Genomic DNA, 23169 nt, shown 5'->3' with positions numbered 1-23169 from the left:
CGGTTATGACTGGGGCCAAAAGAGGGGGCCCCAATGGTGGCTGAGAGCAGGAGCCCAGGAGCACCCTACTACTCTGTCCTCCCAGTTATCTGCTCCTGCTCGCTCCCCACCCTGACACACCAGCAGACTCACAGTTTGCCCAGCACTCTCCCTGATCCTGCTCACTTCTGCACCCCCTACCCCACCAGCCCCTTCCCACACCCAACCCAATCTTCAACCCTCCTCTCTTACCCTGACCCCACCCCTTCCTTCTTCCACCTATTCCTACATCCCTCTCCCTATTCCTGCTCACCCCACCTATGCAGCTCCGTGGCTGCAGGAGGCTTGTCCTGAGCTGCACACAGGCTGGGTCTTCTGCTGGGGCCTGGCTCTGGGGCAAGGCAGCTTCTCAGCAGAGGAGGGGATGGGTAGGGGGTCACCTCCCATGGAAACAGCCACGCCCACGCTGCGTCCCTGAGCCTGGAGAGTGACCGAAGTGTCTGGGAAGAAGGCGAATGTCCCCACAGGTCAGGAGCTACCTGTACCTCAGGAGACGGCAGAATTCGCACAACCAGGCAGAGAGGCTGCTGGAAGAGGCAGAAACGCAGAAGGACATGTCCTCACATTCAGGCCAAGTGAACTGAACGCCCCTTAGGCCCCCTTGGGACCTCACAGTGCTCCACCTTTGCCCTCTCAGGGACCCAAACAGCTCACCAACACTCTCTCTGGAACCTGGAGCCCTAGCCCTCCATCACCCCAGCCGTCCCAAGGCCTGCACGCCCTTTCTGTGCAAGGACCACAGCTTCTAACCTGAAAAGCAGACAACTCGAACATGTTGAGCATCTGCAGCGAGGAACTTTGTAGAAAACAGTGAGCTCCTGGGAACCTGCCAAGCACAGGGCTCACACGGGGCTGGGGTGGGCAGCAGCAGCCCCCAGACTTAGTCCTCCGCCTCAGGGCGCCTTGCCACCCCTGTGCAGTGCCTTGTCCCTCCCCTTTCGCACCCACCTCATGCCGCTTTGCCCCCCCAGCCGTGGCCTGCCCACCCCTCTCCTGCCCTGAGGTTTTCCTTCACCAGATCCTCTTGCCTCCGGGGGCTTCCCCAGCCCAGTGCACCCCTGACTCAGCAGGGACCAGAGCTGAAGTCAAGCCTGTGTTGCTCTCAGCCACGGTGATCTGCTGTGTGTCAACCTGGCCCTCCCAAAACCCCTTGCTCAGGGATCCAGGACTGGCCTCTCATGGCCCTAGGCCCCCCACCCCACATCATTGTCCACTCTTCGGGACACAGCTCCACCCCCTGCTCCTCTCATCAGAAGCCGTGACCACCTGAGACTCACCCTGACACCACTTTCCTGGCTGGCGACAGCTTGTGTGGCCACCATATGTGTGCATCTGTGGCACCTGGCTCCGTGCCTGGCTTAGAGCAAAAGACAAATCTCACACTCCAAGCAGTGCCATCATCGAGGACAACACAGGGTGAGAAGCACCAAGCTACCTAACTTGAGAAGGTGCCGAGCCTGGCATCTATCTCAGACTGGGGTGAGAGATTCACCCAGGTACAGAGTGGTGACCAGGCAGGAGGAAGGTGAGTGAGCTGAGGGGGCCGTGGGGCTCAGAGGTAAGGTCAGGAGATGCCCGGTGTGTACAAGGGACAGGAGGCACAGATGCAGGGGGGCCCTGCAGCCAGCAGGGGCCAGGTCCACTTCAGCGTAACCTGGACAGGCTTTGTCCAAAGGCAAGACTCCATCAGTGGTCAGGAACAGCGACAGGGCAGAGCGGAGGGGGCAGACCTGAGCAGTCAGGAGATAGCTGCACCAACAACTTATAAACAATTGGATGTTGCAGGTGGCGGGGACGGAGGTCATGGAGGGTGACGGGGCTCCCGGTGTGGGTGGTGCCATCCACTGAGCTGATGAGAAGAGGGAGAAGTGGTTCTTTGGGAGCTCTGGAGGAGAACCAGGAGGAGCCAGGCCTGAGAGCACAGAGCTCAGGGCAAAGGATAACAGAGAGATCTGAGCGGCAGCACCAGCTCAGGCAACTGGAGCTTCATGTCATGGGTGGGGACTTGTGACCGGGTGAGCGTCTGAGCAACAGCAACAGTGAAAAGAGGGAGGCTAGTGTTCCCAATACCCCCTGAAGCAGGCAATTGAGAAGTAGTTTCATTTCTTATAAATTTATTACATAATAATATTATAATAATTATTATCAATAATATAAGAAACATAGATCTCTGTGGGGTGTATCACAACGTCAGAGTCAGGAGGCCTCAGGGCTGGAGCAGGGGTTAAATCCCCAATGGAACTCCATACAAAAGGAGGGGGGAAGCCGAACTGACCCTGTAAGTTAAAAACCCAAATGGAACGGAACCAAAAACCCACAGGTGAGTGAGACTGAGTGTGTATGTGACAGTCTGTTACAGTGACCGCTGCTGTGCGTGACCTGGTCTATTGGAACGGGGTAACTGGGTGTGACTCTGTGTGCCAGGGACCGGGCAGGGGGGCGGCGTGAGGTGTGCTCCAGAACCAGCACAGACCGGCGTGCCAAGCCCCTGGGCCGTGAAAACTTGTTTTTTTTTTTAAGTTTTTATTAAAAAAAGCTAGAAATACAAACAGAAACTTGTGAGCGACGTGGATGGAGCTGAGTCCAGACTCCAAACCCTAGGTTTAAAAACATCCCAGGGCCCCCCCCACCCCACAGGTCATTGCTGAGTGTGAGGAGTCACAGTAAGGGGGGGCTGGGTGCCCTCAGGGGTCCTGGCCTCACCACAGGGCTTTTGGTGGCCTGACTCTAGGGATCTCTGTACGATCCCCCAGAAGCCCAAGGGGAGACTGCCTCCAAGGGGTCCTTGGGAGCCACCCCTAAGCAGCAGGGCTTCACCAAGTAGCCCAGCTCAGGCTGGGGCAGGTCCCCAGAAGGACAGGCTGGGCAAACGCAGATCCCAGCTGTGGGATAGCCTCTCGACTTTCTTTGGATGAGGAGAGAGGGGCTGCTTTCACAGGCACACACCCCTGCAGGCACTCCCGCACTCACCCCCACACAAACACCTGCGCGCGACCATCCCGCACTCCAGCACACGCACCCTCGAGTGCACCCATGCATACTCCAGTGCGTGCAACCCGGTGAGAACACCCATGCACACCCCACACGCACCCATGCACACACTCAGGTGCACACATCCCTGTGCAAACTCATGCATGCAACCCGCACGCACCCCTGCACACGCTTCTGCAGCCACCGCACGGAGTCCCAGGGCTGCCCCTCTGAGCCACTCGCCAATCCAGCACACACAGGGTCCCACGTGCCCAGTCGCACCCAGAGTTGCACTCTCGCACGGCAGGAACACGAGACTCGGTTCAAGGCAGGGAGGCTTCTCTGCTGTAGTTGCCCAAGAGCATGGGGGCGAGGCTGGACCCCTCCTCAGGAAGAGACCCTGTGAGGGAGATGGCTGGGGGCGGAGGGCCAGGGCATTTGCCCTGCGGCCCTTACCCAGGGCGATGGTCTCCCGGCAGTCCCGACCCAGCAGGACCCGGCTGCCTGCCGCCCCTCCCCCGCGCAGCACCTGAAGGGTCGGTGGGGACACTACAGCTCAGCGGGAGGAGGGAGCTGAGCCCGGGCCCCACGTGGGGGCACTAGGCCCCTGGCCAACCCCAGACCAGCTGGAGCGCCCCCCCCGCCCCCGTTTGGGGTCGCAGTGGCAGTGAGGGGCCCGGCTCGCGGCGGGACCCAGCCGGAGATGGAAGACTTGGCGGCCGCAGCGGGACGGGGAGGCGGGAGAGGGGCGGGGAGGGGGAGCGATTACGGACAGAGATATTTGTTCCTTTTCTCGTTCCAAATATTGAGTGGATTAAAATATGCAGAACAGGGGACTTCTTAGCCCCCAACCGAGAACCCCGGCTCCCCCCTCCCCCCCAGTCACCAAGGCGTGTCCTGACCTCGCATGCTGGACTAGGTCCCCCCTCTGGGAGAGTGGCCACAGGCGCTGAGCGGGAGGGGTCAAGCCGGTTTGGCCCCTCCCGCGGCCCCCCAGCCTCCTGGATCTCTCTCCTGACCGTGTGCGGGATGGGGCTCGGTGGCCGGGGAGGGGCACTAAGCAATGTACAGGGCAAGTCTCTGAGCAACAGTGAACAGGACAATTCATGCAACATTCCTGGCCCGGCGCCGTCGTGGGGGGCGGGCCGAGCCCGCGGCCCGGAGTGGGGGGCCCTGCCGGCAGGGCTCGGCGGGGTGTGGGCGTCAGCTACCGTCCAGCTGTTTGAGCGCGCGCTCGATGTTCATGCGGTGGCCCACGCGCGTGACGCCCAGCTCCACGAAGTCGTCCTTGGTGAGCGCCGGCAGATGCGCACCCTCGATCTCGTGGTCCTCAAAGCGGTCGCGGTGCTCGCCTAGGTGGATGCTCTCCAGCCAGTCGCCCACGTCGAACTTGCTCCAGAGTTGCAGTGGCTTCTGCTGAAACGGCCGGCGTGGGCCGGGGGCGCTGGAGCCGGGCGCGGGCGAGGGCAGCGGTGAGGGTGAGGGCGAACGGCTGCGCGCGCTCACGCTGCGCACCACGAAGCGCACCTCCTTGGGCTCGTGCGGGATGGAGAGGCTGGACGACTTGAGGATGGTGGGGGGCGTGAGGCCAAAGGGCCGCCCAGCGCCCCCCGCGCCCGCCCCCAGCCCCTCCACCCGCTCCAGCGACGCGGGCTTCACCGGGCTCGGGGTGCGCCGCGCCACCGGGTAGCGGCTGCCGGGCCGCACCGTGTAGGAGGCCCCGCCGCCGGGGCCCCCGGGGCTGCGCTGCGCTGAAATGGAGCTCAGCTCACCGAGGCTGCTGAAGAGCCTGCGGAGGGAGAGGGGGTCACGGCGGGTGAGGGACGCAGGCGGAGAAGGGGCGGATGGGGCGGGGGAGGGGCCAGAGGGACGCGAGCGCTGGGGTAGGCTGGGAAAGAAGGGCGGGACCCTATGGTTACCCAGCCCTTTTGTTTGGCCCTGGGGGTGGAAGCCAGCGCCCTGCTCTGGGGGGACTCCTGGACTGAATGGACTATGGGAAGAATAAAGGCTGGCTGCCCCTCTCCACTCCACCTGGCTCAAGAGTAGCCCATCAGAGGAAAAGGCTGGCTGCCCCATCTCAACAGCCTTGGACACTGGAGCTGGGCACTGCACCACCCTGGACATAAGGCTCAGGCAGTACCCCTCCCCACTCCCCCTTCCCCAACACTGCTCTTGGAGGAGACCTGGAGACACCTGGGGCTGGCTGCAGGGCTGGCTGAGTCAGCGGCAAAGGCTGGTGGCAGCAGAGACTGAGCAGGTCCACAAGAGCCACCCACCCAAGACAGGCCCCAGTGCACAGAGAACAGCAGCACGTGCAAGACAAGTGTGAGACAAGTGTGAGACAGGTGTGAGACAGGTGTGAGACAGGTGTTAGGTTCCAGACAGTAGCACACCCACGTCAATGTGAAGCACAGGCCACAGGGCTGCTCACAGGCTCAGCAACACACACGTTGCAAACGTGCATCAGCAGTGGCCTGCTCGTGGCAGGGACGTAGCAGCACCACCATGGGACACACACACTCCCACACAGAGGGCTGATGGCCCTCACATCCTAACCTCTCCAAGCAGAACCCCAGACCTCCTGCCCCACCCCTGCCTGACCTCAGAAGGAGGTCTGTCTACGGGACTGCCCAGAGAAAACCCACTCCTGTAACCCTCCCTCCCCCCGTTTCCATCCCTATGCCCTACTGTGGCTGGGGCAGGCATCAGGGGGCTGTCAGGGGCGCCGAAGCCCCCCCGCAGCCAAGCAGAGCAGATCCTGGAGGCCAAGCGCAGCCACGTGGACGGTGAGAGGCATGGGATGGGTGCTCACTTACACAGCCGGCGCTCGGGGCCACCGCGCAGCTAGACAGCGCAGTCACATGCAGATGGGCGGGAAGAGAGCAATGAGAGAGAATGTTAGCACAGGCGGCCACGTGGCACCCCTGGCCTGACGCCCCGCGGAGGGTGGAACTAGGGGCTGGGATGGGGGGAGGACGCTAGGGGGGGATGGCTGGGAGGGCGTTGGAGGGTGTAGGCTGGGCTTTAGCAGGTCTGAGTAGATGCCGGGTTTGCTTGAGTGACCAAGGCATGTTACTCAGTTCTCTAAATCTAGTGTGTGAAGTGGTGTACCCACCCCGAGCTCACATCGCCTCGATTCAGACCCACCGAGAAGGGTCTCCAGCAACAAACCTGACTCCTTCTCCTTGGACCTGCCCAGGCTAGGGTACGGACACCCCTCTGGGTTCTCCAACCCGCTTCCGTTTCCTTCCCCTTGAAGCATCCCCCACGTCCGTGGTCACCATCTCCCTGCAGCTCCCAGCTCTGTCCCTCCCACTAGACCTTGCTCAGAGGAATCACCCCTCGTTTCCACCTGGTCCCATGGCTCCTTCCCCACAGCCCTAGAGGGCATGGCAGCACCACGTAGCGGGTGCACGGAGGCTCCCAGGGCATCAGCCTCCAGAGAAGAAAGGCATGAATAAGGACCTCTTGCCCTTGACTCCTCACAAAGGGACCCTGGCCTGGAGCCACGGCACTGGGGCTGTCACCTGGGAAGGCCATGGGCTCTCCAGGGACCCTGGCCGTAGCCTTCTGGCCCTACACAGTGAGCCCCTGCCAGAAAGTGGGGCTGGTTCCTGGACAACAAGGACAGAAGACATGTTCCCACTGGGAGGACTAGGAGTTGGAGAGGGCAGTACACTCCTACCATCTCCCAGGCTAGCTGTGCAACGAAGAGACTCTTCCTAGAATGCTGTGCCCACCCCCAGGGCCCAGTAGGGAGTGGCCAGGGCTGGCCCCAGGTCCACTCCTCCTCCCCTTTGTCGGGGAACAGGGACTGCATGGTACCCAAGGCAGGAACCACAGCTGTATCCGGCTCAGAGTTCCAAGTGGCATTACCATCTCTGCCCTCGTCCATCCTTCCATCACTGCTCTCAATTGTCTGATCCCTCCCTCGGCCAGGCTCCGGCCACCAAAGAGCCAAATCTCAGCATCTGCCGGCCTCCCAAAAGGATTCCAAGCCTGGATCCCTCACCAGCACCATCACCCCTGGAACTCCACTGGATCCTCCCTGCCAGAGGACCATCTGGATCACTTCCATCCATCCAAATCATACACCATCTCCCTCCTGGGCTCCACAGCCACTGAGACCTGGCTCCCTCCTTTCACCTCCAGCCTCCCTCTCAGTCTGGACTTTTTCCAGGACCGGGGCTATCCACTCCACCCTGCAGGAGTTGAGGACGTGCCCAGGGACAACCAGATCTGCCAGGGTCCAGGCCTGCCACATGGGCCCATTCCCCTCAGTGAAAAGCACCCATCGTCTATCTCCCATGTCGTCTTCGCTCCCACAGCCTCCCCTGGATCCAGAGGCCAGGGATGGCATGTGGGGATGCACCCCAGTTCCCCCTAGGTGAGCTGTGCGTTTCCACAAGTTAGAAAGCCTCGGTTCATGGGGACCACCTAACTTGCCCAGAGATGTCTCAGGCTACCGAGCACCTCATGGCTAACCAATGTCACAGCCTGGCCAGATTGGGGTACACTCAGCTGACCACCAAGTGGAGCCTTCAGGAGACATGCCTTGGGGCCTCCATCAGACCCCTGCTAGAGGGAAACTGCCCTGCCCAGACTTTGGAACACCCCTCACTTGGGCCTTTATCCAAAAGAGTCACAGTTTCACCACCAAGAGAGGTGGGTGCCAGCCTGGTCTCCTCTATGCTGGTACATGGACTCCACAGGGAGGGTTACCCTCCCTCCTGCGCTGGAAGTCAGGGACTAGGGGTTTGGGGGTGGGGACCACCCAGGTCTGAGAACCAGAAGAAGGCGTAAGAGGGTAGAAGAAGAGTGAAGAGAGCAGAGTGCTGGGCAGAGGGAATGGGGAGACATGGGGGGGTGGGGGTGGTCTGGTGCAGCTGGTCCCAGCCGCACCTGACTTGGGCGCACGAAAAATGTATTATTCGTTTACACGTAACTGCTAGGTCAACGTGGTTCTCCACTATTTCTGCCTGTGAGTCCTGTGGGTGTAGTCACAGGGGGCTTAATGACAGACCACCTCGTGCAGAGGGCTGGTGAGGTCAACAGATGCCCACCATCACTGGCTGAAAGGATCTCTGAGGGACAGCAGTTTCACTGCCCAGAAGTAGAAATGATACCATTGCCATCTAACCCTAACCTTTCCCAGCCCTCATCTGGCACTTACACTTCCCCACAAAGGAACCTGAGAGTTGGCACAGGTGCGTGACCCAGAGCCCAGAGTTAATGCCAGGTTAAATAACAGGGTTAACGTCAAGGAACAAAGCAAATTGCTGAAGTGGGCGAGGGCCATGCCATGTAGACGCCTGCTTGCTGTTTAGACTGTCAGTGACCTCTCCCCTCCACTGGCTGGGTGGTTTTGGCCCCAGGCCCAGCCACTGACCATCCCCTGTCCCCCTGACTTTGGTGAGTGGTTCAGAGTGGAGTAGGGGACCCACACTAGACCAATGAGAGCCAAGGATTTGGCAGGAACAACTGAGGAAAATAAGCTCCCATTCCACTGGGCTGCAGAAGACAGGATGAGAAGGCCACGGCTGCTGGCCTTGCCCTTCTCCATGTGGCCAGACCCTCGCCTGGGGGAGGCCAAGTGCTAGAGAGGATGGTGAGAAGGAGCTGTTCTGGGCAAGTGCCAGCTGTGTGACCATCTTACTCCTGCCCGTGGAACAAGCAGAGTGCAAGATCCAGGCTGCCTGATCGACGTGGGGCCATCTGTCCTCCGCTGCCTTGCCCTGAGCCACCTCTCTAGACCTCAGACCACAAAAGACACCACATGCATCTAGCTTCCTTCTTTCATCCGTTTAACAAGCGTTTATTGAGGAACAGCCACGTGCCAGGCACTGCCACACACATCCAATGGCTCTGAGTTTCCTCAAGGCCACGAGGCAAAGCAACAGGAGGGCTGCAGGGAGAGGGGAAGCAGTCACGGCTCCCTTGAGCCCTAGGCAGGAGCCTGGTCCTAAAGAGAGCTAGCACTCCTGGTTGCCCTGCTTGAAAACACATCCACACCATCAGGCCCACCCTAAGGGCACTTTATACTCTGCACTACTAGGAAAAGGTCTTTGGTGTTTGGCTCAAAGTTGGAAGTGGCTAATGGCAGAAAAAGCCACAGAGCAAACCCTGAAATGACAAGATACGAGGGGGGTCCTGGGACCCCTTGAGAGGCACGTGAACTCCTGAGGCCCCCACATCCTCCTAAGTCCCCAGCAGGAAGACAGCAGCATGGTCAGGATCCTGGGAGCAAGAACTCTGCAAGGTCTTAGAGCTCCAACTCCCCTGACCCTGTGCTCTGCCATCAGAAGAGCACAGGAAAGGGCCTGCGGTTGGTCTTCAGGGCAGCAAGAAGGGGGGCTGGGAGGTGGCATCCCACACATACTCCCAAAAGCCAGAAGGGCAGACCTATGGAGCACAAGCAGCAAAGGGACAGCCTGTAAAAAGGCAAATAAGAAGACCGGCAAGCTCTGCCCTCGGTCAGTGCCCACAGCAGGAACCCCCAACACTGTTCATGCAGCCACAGGCCAGAGAGACTCCGCTAGGGAGGGGGTCTTCAAGGAAAGACCTAGCCCCTGTGCAGCTCCCTCCCTCTGCCAACCCCACCACACGGCCAGGGCACACAGTGTCCTGGGTGGTGGGACAGGGGACATGGGGATGGAAAGTAAGGGATAATGAAATGGAGGAGCAGGGAGTCCCTCTGGCTCCTCGGCGGGTCTTAAAGATGTGGCGGGGGCCCGTGTCCCAGGGCTCCTGGGCAGGTCCCAGAGAAGGAGAAAGGTGCACTTGAAGCCCCCAGGAAGGAAGGCACCAGCACGTGGCAGCCACATAGCCCTGGGGAGGCCACGGAGACGCCAGGCTCTGGGGGCACACCCCAGAGTGGACTTGGAAGAACCCTGGGTGGTGAGGCAACTTTAGTCGGGATTGGGAGCAAGTACCTGAAAGAACCTGGCAGGGAGCCACCAAGTGCTCAGACTGGCCAGGCCTCTGACAGCGCCCAGCTCCTTTGTCCAGCACCGCGGGGGAGTAGAAATATCTCACAGGCCGGCCTCAAAGAACCTTCTATCTCAAAGCCAGGCCAGGTAGTGGACAGGAAATGGAGGGTGGTAGGTAGTGGGGAAGCAGGAGTTTTGGGTGAAAAAAGTGGGCCATGGGGGACAGAGGGTGGACCATAGACGCAGATGGGCCCCCTCCCCACGTATCCCTGCTCACCGAGCTGCCGCGATGGGAGACTTCTTGGCGGGGTCCAGCAGGCCACCCAGGCCGCCGACCGGCTCTTCCCCCAGGGATCGCGTGTCCTTGTTCAGCTGCTGAAGGCGAGAGCTGAGCTCACTGATCACAGTTGGCTTGTCATCTTCGGGCCCAGGGAGCCCCCGGCTCTCCACGGGGTCCCCCCACAGCTTGGACCTTCTCTGGAAGAGGTAGCGAGGGCGGGCAGGCCCGGCGGCAGAGGCCAGCCCAGCGGAGGCGGCGTGGTGCTGCTGGGCCATGAGCTCGCTGTCAGAGGACTGCTTCAGCAGCGGGTCCCTGAAGGTCACCGGCCCCTTCCCCAGCGGGGACTTGAGCTTGGGCTTGGGAGGCACTGGTGGCTTCTCGAGTAGAAAAGTGTGTCCGTCAGCGAAGGAGGTGTGGGTGTCGGCAAGTTCCCCGCTCTCCGAGCTCAGGGTGGACATACTGGACACGGTGGAGATGGTGCTCGTGGTCTCCAGGTGGGGGTCGCTGGAGCTTCGCGTGTCAGCCTCCTCCACGCCAGAATCAGCCGCAGACTCAGGGGCAGGGGGAGGCTCACTGCCTGGCTTCCCTGAGGCCGGGCCAGGCCCCGTGGTGGGCGAGGGGCCTGGACCAGGGAGTGGGGTGGCCACAAGGACCCCATTGGCAAACTCTTCGGGGGGTGGCACCAGCCCAATGCGAGCAAGCTCCTCCCGGGTCTCCTCATCACTGGAGGACAGCTGGGCCGGCGGCAGGTTCACAGCAAACACCAGCTCCGGCTCTTCCTCTGAGCTGCCCTGGCCTGTCCCAGGGTCCGCCGGGGTGCTGCTGGGGGGCTGGGCCCGCGGGCTGGGCAGGGGCTCTGCCACTGCGGCTGCTGACTGAATGGGGGCCGGGGCCAGCTCCGGGGAGCCCGGGTGCTCCTCTTCAGCCCCCAGCTCACCAGGCTCCTGCCCATTGCTGGTGGCGTGCACAACAATGAGGCCAGCCGGGCGCTGTAGGGATGTGTCCAGAACGCTGAGAATCATGGACTTCTTGTCATCAGGTGACTTCCGCTCCTCCCGGGGGGTCTTCTCCTGCTCCCTGCGTGCAGGCACAGGAACCCAGGCTGGGCTCCTCGGAGAGAAGATCGGTGAGGCCAAGGCTCCTCGCTCTGAATCCCGGGACTGGACATCCACGAACAGGGGCCCAGGGCGGTCAGCGTCGGGGCTGTGCACAGGTGTGGGGGACCGGGAGGGTGCCTGAGAAGCCAGAGCCCGCTCGCGAGCAGCCAGGGCAAGAGCAAGGGGAGAGCTGGGGTCCAGCGGTTTGCCGGTTAGCGGGTGGATGAAGGTGGAGCCAGAGGGCCCGATGCTGGGGCCGCTGACCAATGGCTTCAGCGCGGACACGGGAGAGGGCAGCAGCAGGTCGCGGCTAGGGGCTGCTCCTGCGCCTAGGAGGCGCTCGTCGATAGAACGCGAGGGCTGCAGCGAGGGCAGCTCGGCGCTGGGCGGACTGCCCTCGATGGCGCCCACCGACAGAAAGACGGTGGAGCGGCGCCGCTCCTCCAGCCTCCGGTCTTTGGCCGGGCCCGGGCCACCGAACGCCAAGGTGGGGCCGTCACCGGGGCTGTAATCGAGGCCGCCGGGTCGGGGCCCGCGGTGGGTCGGGGAGGGATCGCGGGCGAAGCTGCCGGAGCCGGGGCCGCCGGTGCCGCTAAACGCTAGCGCCGCGCGCTCCTGCGCATCCTCCACCTGCAGCTGCTTCACCAGCGGGCTCTTGCGGCGCTGCGGCTTGGATGGCGCGAAGAGGCTGGCGCTGAAGGCGCCCAAGTTGGCGTAGGGGCTGTCGGGGCCCGGTGGCCGCGGGCGTCGCTTCAGGCGCTCGGGCGGGGTGGCGGCGGGGGGCGGCCGGGCACCATCGGGCCCCTCGGGAGCTGAGTCCTGCAGGATGATCATGGAGCGCGCGCGCTTCTGCCGCTCGGGGTAGGGCAGCGGACCCAGCGGCGCACCCGACTCGTACAGGCCTGCTGCGCCCGCGCCCAGGCGCGCCTCCAGGCCTGGCTTGAAGCTGGAGCGCACGGTGTCGTAGGCGCGGCCCGGCGGTGGCGGCGGCGGCGAGAAGGTGGGCGGCGGCCCCGAGTCATAGTAGTAGGGGCCGGGCGGGGGCGGCGGCGCGGTCTGCGGAGGCGGCGGGATACCGCGGCCCTCGCGAACCGAGTCCTGCATAGACGTGCTGCGCGGGAAGCGCCCTTCCAGTAAGGACGCCAGCTTCTCGTCCTCCCCTGCGGACAGAGGTACCCAAGGACCCGTGAGGCTGGCAGGAAGCCCGGAGCCTGGGCTAGGCCCGAGGTGTCCAGGCACGCCCGAAGCGGGGAGGGCGTCTGCGAAGAGGCCCCATGGCAAAAGCTCCCTGAAAGATCCCGAATTGTTTTCCCATCAGGACAGGGGCCATGACTGTGGGCAGGGGGCACTCAGGAGGGCGGGGCAGCCCCCCAGAGGCACGGACAGGGCTGCAGACTGAGGCCTGCTCTAGGAGATGTGATGAGGGGTTGGCGACAGGCACAGAAGGCCCAGGCTAAGAAGAAACGAAGGTGGCGCCCTGGTGAGGGGTGCCTTGTGGAAGGAGAAGTCCAAACGCTCCAACCCCAGATACCCACGTGGGTGGGACTGGGAGGCTCCAGCCATCAGTGCAGTGTTGGGGGTGGGGTTTGCAAAGATGATGACTAAAGCTACAGACCAAGGAGCCGGAACACACTGCAGGATTTCATTGGGCAGCTGATACATGGACACAGGAAGAGGAAAGCAGTGACTGCCAGGAGCCAGTACAGGGTCACATCCAGAAATCACCTCCTTCCTCACAGGTGTGAGGGGGCCCAGACCCAGCACAAAGGCAGGGACACAGCCTCGGCCACAGCTGCTGCCCAGCAGCTGATGAACAGACAGATGGATGAAGATGACACTGGAGGCTGAGCACCTGACCACAAGGTCAGTCTGACCCAGTAGTGGCTGTGTGTCCCCAGGCCTGAGCCCCTGTGTGCCTCAGCTCCGCCATAGGCAGCACAAGCTTATGGAGAGCCTACTTCACACCTCACTCAGGCTTTGGTAGGGTCCTCATCGTCCCATTGCCAGAAGCTGCAGGACCTCAGCGAGGTCCCTGGGACATGAGACAGACACCTAATTTGTGTGCAAGACTCCATTTGAATTCTAGCTCTGCCAGTCCTGGTAATGCCCCCTAACTGCTTGGAGCTTCGGCTCCCTCACGTCAAAAGAGGACCACCCGTCCCCAGGGGCTCGTGGAGAGAACAGGCCCCCTAAAGCTCCAGCACAGGCACCCACCAGGTGCCATAGGAGGGCAGCTGGAGCTTCAGCCATCACTGGGCCTGCCCTCCCCTCGCCACTGACGTGGGACCTCTGTGAGACTGTCCCCAATCTCCTCCCTGGCTGCACTTCCTGCACCATGGACACACATCCTGAAGAGGGTGGCAATTGGAGATACAGGGAGTGTGCTCAGGGGCCCAGAAGCCAAGGGATGTGTGGAGACAGAAGTGACGTCACGGCAATGGCACCAAGCTCTGACTTGGGGCAAGAGCTGCCCACCAAGGGGGGTCAGGCACCTGTCCTGATCCCACATGCAGTGCAGTGGGGAGGGGCAGTGAGATGCAGGACCCACACCTGCTGGTACTGTCAGCAGCCACAGGACTGTCCCTGCATGCCAGGTTCCCACATGCTGCACAAACCTTTGTGGGCAGTCCCCTGGGGAGGCCTCAGGGCAGCTCTTTGGAGTCCCACTTTTAGGCATCCAGACCCTAAGGCTCCAAGGGTCAAACTGTGTGCCCAGTGCCACAGCCAGGGCACAGAGTAGGGGCTTAGGGAGCGATGCCAACCGGTGCTTATGGGGGTGGCTGGAGGCCAAGGGGCAGGCAGAGGGAGCCCTGTCATTTCACCATCCGAGTGCACATGAGGTCTCCAAGTTCAGGGAGATAGAGTGAGCTCCCTGCTGGGGAGCTCGTGGTCTACAGAGGCGATGCTTAAACCTGGGGCCCCTGCAGATGAAGGATGCATATGCAGCCTCAGGCCCCCCTACACACTATGGTGCCTCTTACACACTGACTCCATGTGTCCCCAGGAAGCCCCACTCATCCTACATGTCTAAGCCCAATGCCCCCAGCCCTATATGCCCAGGTGTGGCTGGAGCCCTGTTCTGCTCCCACAGCACCTAAGCATGTCTTCTGTGGGACCACCAGGCTGCCTGCACACCTGCCACCTCCCCAATTGAGCTGGGTCTCAGCCCCCAGACCCAGGCCAGCACTGGCCCAGAGTGCACATCAGCTGACACAGCCCCGGGTGGGTGAATGGTTGGGAGTTTGGGTGGTTGGCCAGTCAGTGAATGGACAGAAGATGGGTAGGGCTCCTGTGGGACCTTGGGCAGGACACTTTACCCGTCTGTCTCAGTTTCCTGATCTGTAAAACAGGTGCTCATAGTACTTACCCCACAGGGCTTCTGTAAGCAGTCAGCGACCAGTGGGCAACAGCACCCAGCCACAGTGAATGCGGGCGTGGGTGTTCACTAACAGGTGAAGGGCGTGGGGGGTGGGGGGGACAGCACGTGGAGATGAGTGAGCAGGCTGAGGTCCAAAGAAAAGGCTGGCTGGGGGCCCAAGCATTGATGGAACTGGGTGGGTGATGAGGCCACCTGGGAGCCTGGGCAGAGCAGGAAGAGGGTGAGGACAAACCTTGAGGAACACCAACATTCAGGGGGTGAAGCTGAGAAAGGGAGGCCAGGAGTGTCGTCCTGAGACCCTGGGGGGAGAGCTTCATAGAGGAGGGAGCAGAAAGGGGAGCCAACTGTCACAGGGAGGTCAGGAAGACGAGGGCAGTGTGTGTGTAGGGACCAGAGGCCGAAGGCCAGCTGGAGCATCAGTGTGGGTGTGGAGAGCACCAGCCACGTGGCTGAAGGGCGGGAAGGAGTGAGGGGCTGCAGATAGATGGCAAGTGTGGGGATGTTTTTGAAAAAAGTGGTAAAGGGGAGGAGAGAATTTGAGCAACAGCTAGAGGGGGAGGCAGGTTCCCAGGAAGAGTATTTTTAGGATTAGAGACTTAATGTGCACTTAGCCGAGTGGAGAGCAGCCAGGAAATGGAGACACAGACCTGAGGGAAAGAGGTGCTGGTGTCCTTGGGGGACAACAGCACGAAGGAGAGGTGGCGTCCATAAGTCAGGTGCGGTGGACTGAGATGGGGCACAGATCAGCGCAGTGGTTGGAGGGGGGCCAGGGCATGGGCGTGGTAGGTGGAGGACAACCCAGTGGGCAGGGCTGGTGGGTGAAGGGGGACCCAGTGGGCAAGGGGTGGTAGATAATGGGGAGGGAGCCTCGAGGTGTCTTCCAGCAACCTATCTTTGGGGTAGGGTAGGACTGACACCACATATGTCCCACAAACACATTAGGTCCCTTGGTGCCCGGGGAGGGGGAGGATTTGGGTGGAAACTGGAGACTCCACTTGGGAGTGGGGGTTGGGAAAAGACAAAGGAGAGTCAGGTGACGGGGGCCAGGTGACAGAGAGCAGGGAAGACCCAAGAAGCAGATGTCCTCAAGCCCCAGATTCTGTATCCCACCCAGGACCCTGATCCCACCCAGGACCCCGGATCCCACCCCAGGCCCCGATCCACCCTGGGCCCTGGCCCGCCAGCCCCGTGTCCAGCCTGGCCGTACCTACAGACTTGGTCCGTGGAAGCCCCTTCCGCAGTGAGCCAGGCAGCTTCTCTGGGCCCGGGAGGCCCTGGCGTTCAAACAATGACTGTGGGGTCAGGGTGACATGGAGGTTCTAGGGCACTGGTGCCTCAGTTCTCTTCCAGTCCCCACCCATCCCCCCTCTGAGCCTCAGACCAGACACCCCAACCGCTCACTCCAGGGGCACTGGAGCCTTGGGCACCAGGACTCAGGAATCAGACCAGCCTCTGCCCTGGCAGGCGCAAGGGTAGAAGTGTGGGGGGACACGCTGTGCTATGACATCCCCAGCGCTGGGGCCCTGCGTGTGGTACAGTGACCCTGGGGCAGGCTGAGCTGGCCTGAGTGTGCCTGGGAGAGGCCGTGGGCCCTTCTCCTCCGAACGGTGGGGTCGAAGCGATGGACCCTTACCACAGAAAAATGTACAAACACCCGAGAGGGACACAAGTTCCAGGGCACACAGGGTTCCCAACACTCTACAGGTGCCGGGCAGATGTTTGAAGAGGGTCGTCTTGCAGCCAGTGTGCAAGACCCCCCAGGGAACGCCCAACAGCACCGCACATTGCATAAGGTCCCTTGTCCCTGCACCAACCCACGTGGGCCACATGCAGGGGATGGAGTCTTTGGGACCACAGCCACTCACACAGAGTCACAAATCCCACACTACGTGACCCAGGTCCCATCCCATGACCCACACACCCCCAGCAGCCCCCTGCCAGGTGCCGGACTCACACTGATCTCGGCCGGTGTGATCCTCCGGCTGGTGGGCCGCTGCTTGACGGTGGCTGCTCTTGAGTCTGCGTCCGCGATGTCAGGTCTCAGGGTTGGCTCCGCAGCTGCCGCCAGGATCTCATCCAGCTTCTCTGCACAGCCAAAGAGGCCCTGTGTCAGCACCAGACCTAAGGGCCCTCAGCCCCACAACCCCGGGTGCCCCCCAGGCTTCTTACTCCCTCAGAGGTCTGCTGCCCAGACCCTCCAGAGACCCCACCCCACCCCCACTTCTGGGGGCACTCTGGTGACACCAGGGAGAGGACCAGGGTAGGGAGAGCCATCAGCAACCCACACCATCCTGACCTCCCCCGTTCCCCTCTGCCTTTGCCCTTCTCAGCACTCATCAGCACGTGGCCCGGTACTGCCTGTCACCTCCTCTGCTCTGGAATGCAGGCCATGTGTGCTGAGCAGACATTCAGGATGGACGGATGGACAGACAGATGTGGAACAGAACCTGCCAACCTAGGCTAGCCTAAATTGTGGCTCTGTGCAAACCTGGGGCCAAGGAGCCTCCCAGGTGGGAGTGTGGAGAAAATGGAGAGATGGGGGCCGTGCTGGAAAGGACCCTCGGAAAAAAGCACATGGAGCCACAGAGGAGGGTGGAGAATGGCCAGGACTGAGAAGTACCTTTTAAATCTGCTATAAAGCGATGGCTTTGTTTGCTCTTACCAGCAAGACTATTTAAAATTAATGGCTTAAAAAGTGGTATTTTGAATGATTTGGAAATTTCCATATACTACCACATGACTTGAGAATGCTGGTGGAAGACGCCCCCAGGGGTGGGTGGGCAGCAGCTCCTGCCTGGCCAGACCCTGTGAGGGGTGAAGGGCCCTGCCAACTCAGCTCCATCTCAGCCCCTCAGGACCAGCACATGGATGCTAGGTGGGTGTTGGGACAACAGCCATGTGTCCACTGGCAGCTGCGCTGACCCTCACTCCATGACCCCCATAGACTCCAAAGCTCCCCCATCCCCAACTCTGTGGGGCTGTGCCAACAGCAAGGGGCCAGACATCTGGTCACGGTGCTGGGCAAGTTCCGCGGCCAGCCCAAGCCCTCTTGCTTCTCCTCCCAGGCCCAAGCTAGGGCTGTGGGCCAGTGCCCACCAGTTCCTATGCTCCACAGAGCAACCACACAGGCAGCTCCTAAGCTCTCCGCACCCATCCGCATCCAGCCTGGACCAGCTCCAGTTGCTGTGCCCTGGCCGACCCCAGCGACCTCATGGCCTAGTGTCCTTGTCGACGACAGTGCATCAGAACAGCTCTGCACATGGGGAAGTGGAGGGTGGCACACACACTGCAAGGCTCCCACGGCTCAGACCACACACGTAATGTACGCACACTGACCCTTGCATCCACACACCTGGTCCCACACAGCTCAGGGGTTTGCACCCCCAGTGCCCAGTGCTGGGCGGCTCAGGGGGCAAGCTTGGGGACTTGCAGTGTTTGAACTTTCTCTGTGTGTCCTTCCAGCTACCTCGTGAAGAAAATACTGTCATCCCCCTTCTTGCCCATGAGGACACTGGAGCTCAGAGAGAAGAAATGGCCCCAGGTCACAGGCCCAAAAAGTAGAGACCAGATTTAGCCACGCACAGTCCTGAGCCACAGAGCTGAAGACATGAGGGGACAGAGGACATGCTGGGGACACATGGGGCCCTGGCTCACCAGGGGGGCATTGCCACCTGAACCTTTGGTTTGCACTGGCTCCCACAGACCCAAAACAGTGGGTGAGGGCGGCAGCCATCACAAGCAGTGGTGCTGGGCCAGGCGAGAACTGTTGGCACAATGGAAGAAATCGAGGATCCCGCAAACCACAAGCTGCCAGGGCTGACGCCACCCCCAGCAAACTACACAATGAATTTGTAAGTAAGGGATTTTGGAGAAGAAAATGAAGCCTGTCAGGAGCCAGGTCTGGGTGCTGGGGCCTAAACCTCCACCCAGCCTCATTACAGCCATCGGGACCGTTTGAACAACCAGGCCTAAGCAGGTATGATCAAGATTATCACGAGGGGCCTGCGGGGGGAGTTGCCACCACTGTCCCTGCAAGGGGTGATGCAGCACCCTGGGAGCCCACTGGTGAGCTGGGAAATGGAGCCAGAATATTCCAGGAATAGCTCGGGTCTGCCCCAGAGGCTGAGGAAGAGACAGGGATCCCTGGAGGAGGCCTTGGAATCTGCTTTAATATCTGAAGAGACACCTGGAGCTGCGACAGCAAGGAAGCTTCGGAAGGTGAAAGGAGGCAGAAAGACCAGTCACACGGGAGGGCTGGAGGCAGTGCTAAATCCCCAGAGTGAGGGTGATGGAAGGCTGAGCCTGGGAGAGTGAGTGAGGGTGATGGAAGGCTGGGCCTTGGAGCGTGAGCGCGATGAAAGGCTGGGCCTTGGCCTTGGAGAGTGAGTGAGGGCGACGGAAGGCCGGGCCTCGGAGAGTGAGTGAGGATGATGGGAGGCTGGGCCTCGGAGAGGGAATGAGGGTGATGGAAGGCTGGGCCTTGGAGAGTGAGTGAGGGCGATGGAAGGCTGGCCCTCGAGAGTGAGTGAGGACGACGGAAGGCCAGGCCTCGGAGAGTGAGTGAGGATGATGGAAGGCTGGGCCTCGAGAGTGAGTGAGGGCGATGGAAGGCTGGGCCTCGGAGATTGCAGGTGATAGAAGGCGGGAACTTGGAGAGTGAGTGAGGATGATGGAAGGCCAGGCCTTGGAGAGTGTGTGAGGGTGATGGAAGGCTGGGCCTTAGGCAGCCAGTGAGGGTGATGGAAGGCCTGGCCTCAGAGAGTGAATGAGGACGATGGATGGCCTGGCCTCAGAGAGTGAATGAGGGCGATGGAAGGCCAAGCCTCAGAGAGCAAGTGAGGGCGATGGAAGGCCGGGCCTTGGAGAGTGAGTGAAGGCGACGGAAGGCTGGGCCTCGGAAAGTGAGGGCAATGGAAGGCTGGGGCTCGGGGATTGCGGGTGATAGAAGGCCGGGCCTTGGAGAGTGAGTGAGGGCGACGGAAGGCCGGGCCTTGGAGAGTGAGTGAGGGCGACGGAAGGCCGGGCCTTGGAGAGTGAGTGAGGGCGACGGAAGGCCGGGCCTTGGAGAGTGAGTGAGGGTGAGAGAAGGCTGGGCCGTGGAAAGTGAGCGAGCGCAACGGAAGGCTGGGCCTTGGGCAGCGAGTGAGCACACCTATTCCCATGTAGGGAGAGCAGGAAACAGACCCAGCACAGAGGGGCCCTGGCTGGCCCAGGGCCAAGGTCAGCAGATGGCCTAGACGAAGGCCACCTCCAGCCTTGTCTGGGCCCCCCAAATCCCAAGTAGTAGCAAAGGGAGGCACCCTGTCCACCCAGAGAGGCCAAGGGGCCAGTGGAGCCCAGGCCCTGAGACTACTGCAGACCACTCCTGGGTGAGTTGCCTGCGTGGACCCTGCATCCTCTGTGGCCAGGCTGGACATACAGAGAGGAGCCCCAGAGGAAGTAGCAGTGGGAACCGAAGGTCCCTGGGCCTGCAGGGAGGGGGGCTCCCAATGCCGTGGGCCCAGCCAGGCACAGAGAGCCCCCAGGAATTACAGAAATAAAGGGAGCTGGCGCCATCCCTGGGTACTGCCCACTGTGGCCCCAATCACCACTACGTTCTGCATGTGCCACAGCTGGTCTCCCCCCTCCTAGCCCTTCCTCATCAGAATAACCACGCCCCATCCTTCATGCCCGATCTGGGCTTCCCAAGGCCAGGAGCTTCCTTTGCTGCCCGGCTCAGCTCTAAGCCCCAAGATCTACAGCTGTGCCTACCTGGCTGCACCCCTGGGAACATGCCCTTCCCTCTTTCCAGGGCAGATATCCTGCGCCCTCCACCTAGTGCCAGGGGTCTTCTGCCACAACCCCCACCATTTCCAGAAGGAGGCCAGCAGGATGGTGCAGCCCCAGCCTCCAGAACCCACCACGACTTGAAGCGGAAACTCCTGACACCAGCACACCCTCGGATGGGGTCAGGAAAAGCTGGGGCCTGGGACCCTGAGGCCCCACAGCAGGTGACTCACCCCCTTTCCTTCTCCGAATTGAGGCTTGGAATTAAGAAACAGAGCAAAGGGAGTAAGAGGCAGCTTCATCCCCAGCACCTGGGCCCCATCCCCCACACCCATTTCCCAGCCCGCACCTCCCACCCCATTGGCAACCAGGACCCCCATCCCCAGTATCCTAGCCTCTATTCTCATATCAGACTGCAAAAGAGCACATCTTCCAAGATGCCAAGTCATTACACTGCTTGAAACTCAGAGAGACAACTCTACGTGGAAACACACGTATGCACGTGTATGCGCGCACACAGCACCCACATGCACGCACACACATGCAATGCACACACATATACACATACACGCAGTGCACATGCTCATGCATGCACGTACACACATGCATACGCACACACGCACACACACGAACATGCACACACGTGCACTCACGCACATACACAGAGAATTCCCTCATAGTTAAATCATTTTCAGTTTTGCTCAAATTTTTGTTGAGAAAAAAGGAAAAACCCCCTATAAAAGTCAAGTTCGGAGACCACTGCTGCCTAGGGTGGCCACCAGAGCTCTGTGTACAAAGGGCGGCCATGTCTGTTTGGCCAAGAAACCTTTCCCAGAATGAGGCTGGTCACAAGACTGCACAGTTAGTGTGGCGCCTGCCCTGCTTGGCTGTTTTCTGTACTCATCACAAAAGGAAAGAGATCCAGGAAGTGAGGTACGAGGAAATCAAGACTTCTGGGAACCTGGGTGGGCAGCAGGGCTTGGACATGCTGGGACCCTCCCTGGCCTGGTTGTCCACTGAGCCCTGCAGCCCCAGTACATCCCCGCCTCAAGCCAAACAGATGTGCACATGGAGACCAGGGGAGCTCCCCACTGCAGGGACAGGGGATTTGCCTTCCTGTTCTTGTACCAAGTCAGAAGGTGGGTCTTCACCCACCCCTTCTTCTCACCCCAACTCTTCAGCTTCTGCTTACACCATCCCCCCACCTGGACCCCCCCTCCACAGCCCCCTCCTACATCCTCTGACCAGCACACGGTCACCCTGGGGTGCACCTGTACCCTTGCCATCTGCTCTCTCTGTCCCCTCATACTTCCTGACTTTCCAGGTGTCCACTCTCCTTCCTCAAGAGACAGTGGGATCCCGGAAGTGTCCTCAGCTAGACACTGCAACTCATAGGGATGACTTGTTTGTGCTGGGAATGAACCAACAGGTCGATTTTCTATCCTTTAAAAATACAAAAATGGCTGGACTGCAGCCTGATTCTTGAGTACCTGGGGAAACCTTGATGGTGGCCTGGCCTTCCCCACACAAGACATTTCCAGAGGGGCTGGTTGGAAGGTGGGCACATGGTGCTGGCTGCCCAGGATGGCTGCCCTCTGGGGCAGCGGGCTGCCCAGTTCTGTCTGGAGCCAGCTCCACACAAGTCGTGATTTTCACCCAGCAGTGTGGACACAATCTCAGGGAGGAGCTGGTGAAAATGATCCTGACCCAAAGCCACAAGCAGGGTCTTCTGGAAGACAAGTCCATGGAGCAGCCTGGAGCAGCCATGCTGTGAGGCCAATGTACAGGAGAGGGTGGGAACCCAAGTCGGGGAAAAGTAGGGAGGAGGAGGAGCTGCTTCTGCACACTGGTCTCAGCTCTTCAGACAAAAACAGCTCAGAGGGCAGAAGGCAATCCTACTGCTTCCGCAAGGCAGGGTTCCTGGTCCCAGGATTATGAATCTCAGGCTGCTCAAGCCCCTCTCTGTGCAGAATTAGGAGGGTCCCTTCTGAACATGCACCTGAACAGGACCATCTGACATCCTCTGGCAGGAGACTCCAGGGACCTGCCCACCAGAGCCTTGGTCTGATGTCCAGCCAGACCCAGCTGCCTGCTGGTATCTGGTTTGTCAATCTGTCTGGATCCTCATTCAGTGTGACAGGTCAGTTCTCTGTGACTGGCTGACTGGCCCTGGACCCTTGAGGCTCCAGAGCCAGAAGGGTGGCTCCTCTGCCTCACTCTTGAATGAATGGGTTTAGAGAGCTATACAATTCTAGGTGGAGAGTTATCTTGCCTGATATTTGAAGTATTGTTCCATCATTTTCTAGATCTGTTATTGCTGAGAAGTCAGCTATCAACTTAACCATTATGCCTTTAAAAGTAATCTTGCTTTTCTCTCTGGTAATTTTACAATTTTGATTCTGGTATTCTGCAGTTTTACTATCATGGGTCTAGATCAGATTTGTTTTTATTTCCCTGCTCTTGACTTATGCTTCTTCAAACTGGAGAGTCAGGTCTTTATTCAATTCTGGAAAATTCTTACCCATTTATTCTTCAAATATTGACTCTGGAACTCCCATTTAGTAGATTCTGGGATTTCCTCATTTGTCCCCCACATCTCTTAACTGCTCTTTGATATTCTGCATCTACTTATTTTTCCGTGCTGCACTCTCAGTAATTTCGTCAGATTTCTCCTCCAATTCATTGTTTCTTTCTTCACCTACATTATAC

At 60.3% G+C, this 23169-nt stretch overlaps 1 protein-coding gene across 5 annotated transcripts in view; it reads right to left on the bottom strand.

Annotated features, from left to right (window-relative positions):
- Positions 1 to 2178: 2178 nt before the first annotated feature.
- The window catches only part of SHANK3 (SH3 and multiple ankyrin repeat domains 3), a 51351-nt gene continuing 30360 nt past the window's right edge, over positions 2179 to 23169 (bottom strand). The window contains exons 18-23 of one of the 5 annotated variants that reach the window (XM_049884797.1): positions 20694 to 20717; positions 16649 to 16779; positions 15902 to 15986; positions 10216 to 12475; positions 5826 to 5853; positions 4696 to 4798 (exon numbers count right to left, since the gene is read on the bottom strand). In XM_049884797.1, the coding sequence (XP_049740754.1) occupies positions 4778 to 4798; positions 5826 to 5853; positions 10216 to 12475; positions 15902 to 15986; positions 16649 to 16779; positions 20694 to 20717 (2549 nt within the window). In that variant the 3' untranslated portion in view covers positions 4696 to 4777. The other 4 variants (XM_049884796.1, XM_049884793.1, XM_049884795.1 and 1 more) reach the window with 4 other exon arrangements.

Source organism: Elephas maximus, chromosome 4 (genome assembly GCF_024166365.1).
Source record: "Elephas maximus indicus isolate mEleMax1 chromosome 4, mEleMax1 primary haplotype, whole genome shotgun sequence".
NCBI lineage: Eukaryota > Metazoa > Chordata > Mammalia > Proboscidea > Elephantidae > Elephas > Elephas maximus.
This window is presented reverse-complemented; position numbering and strand designations above follow the sequence as displayed.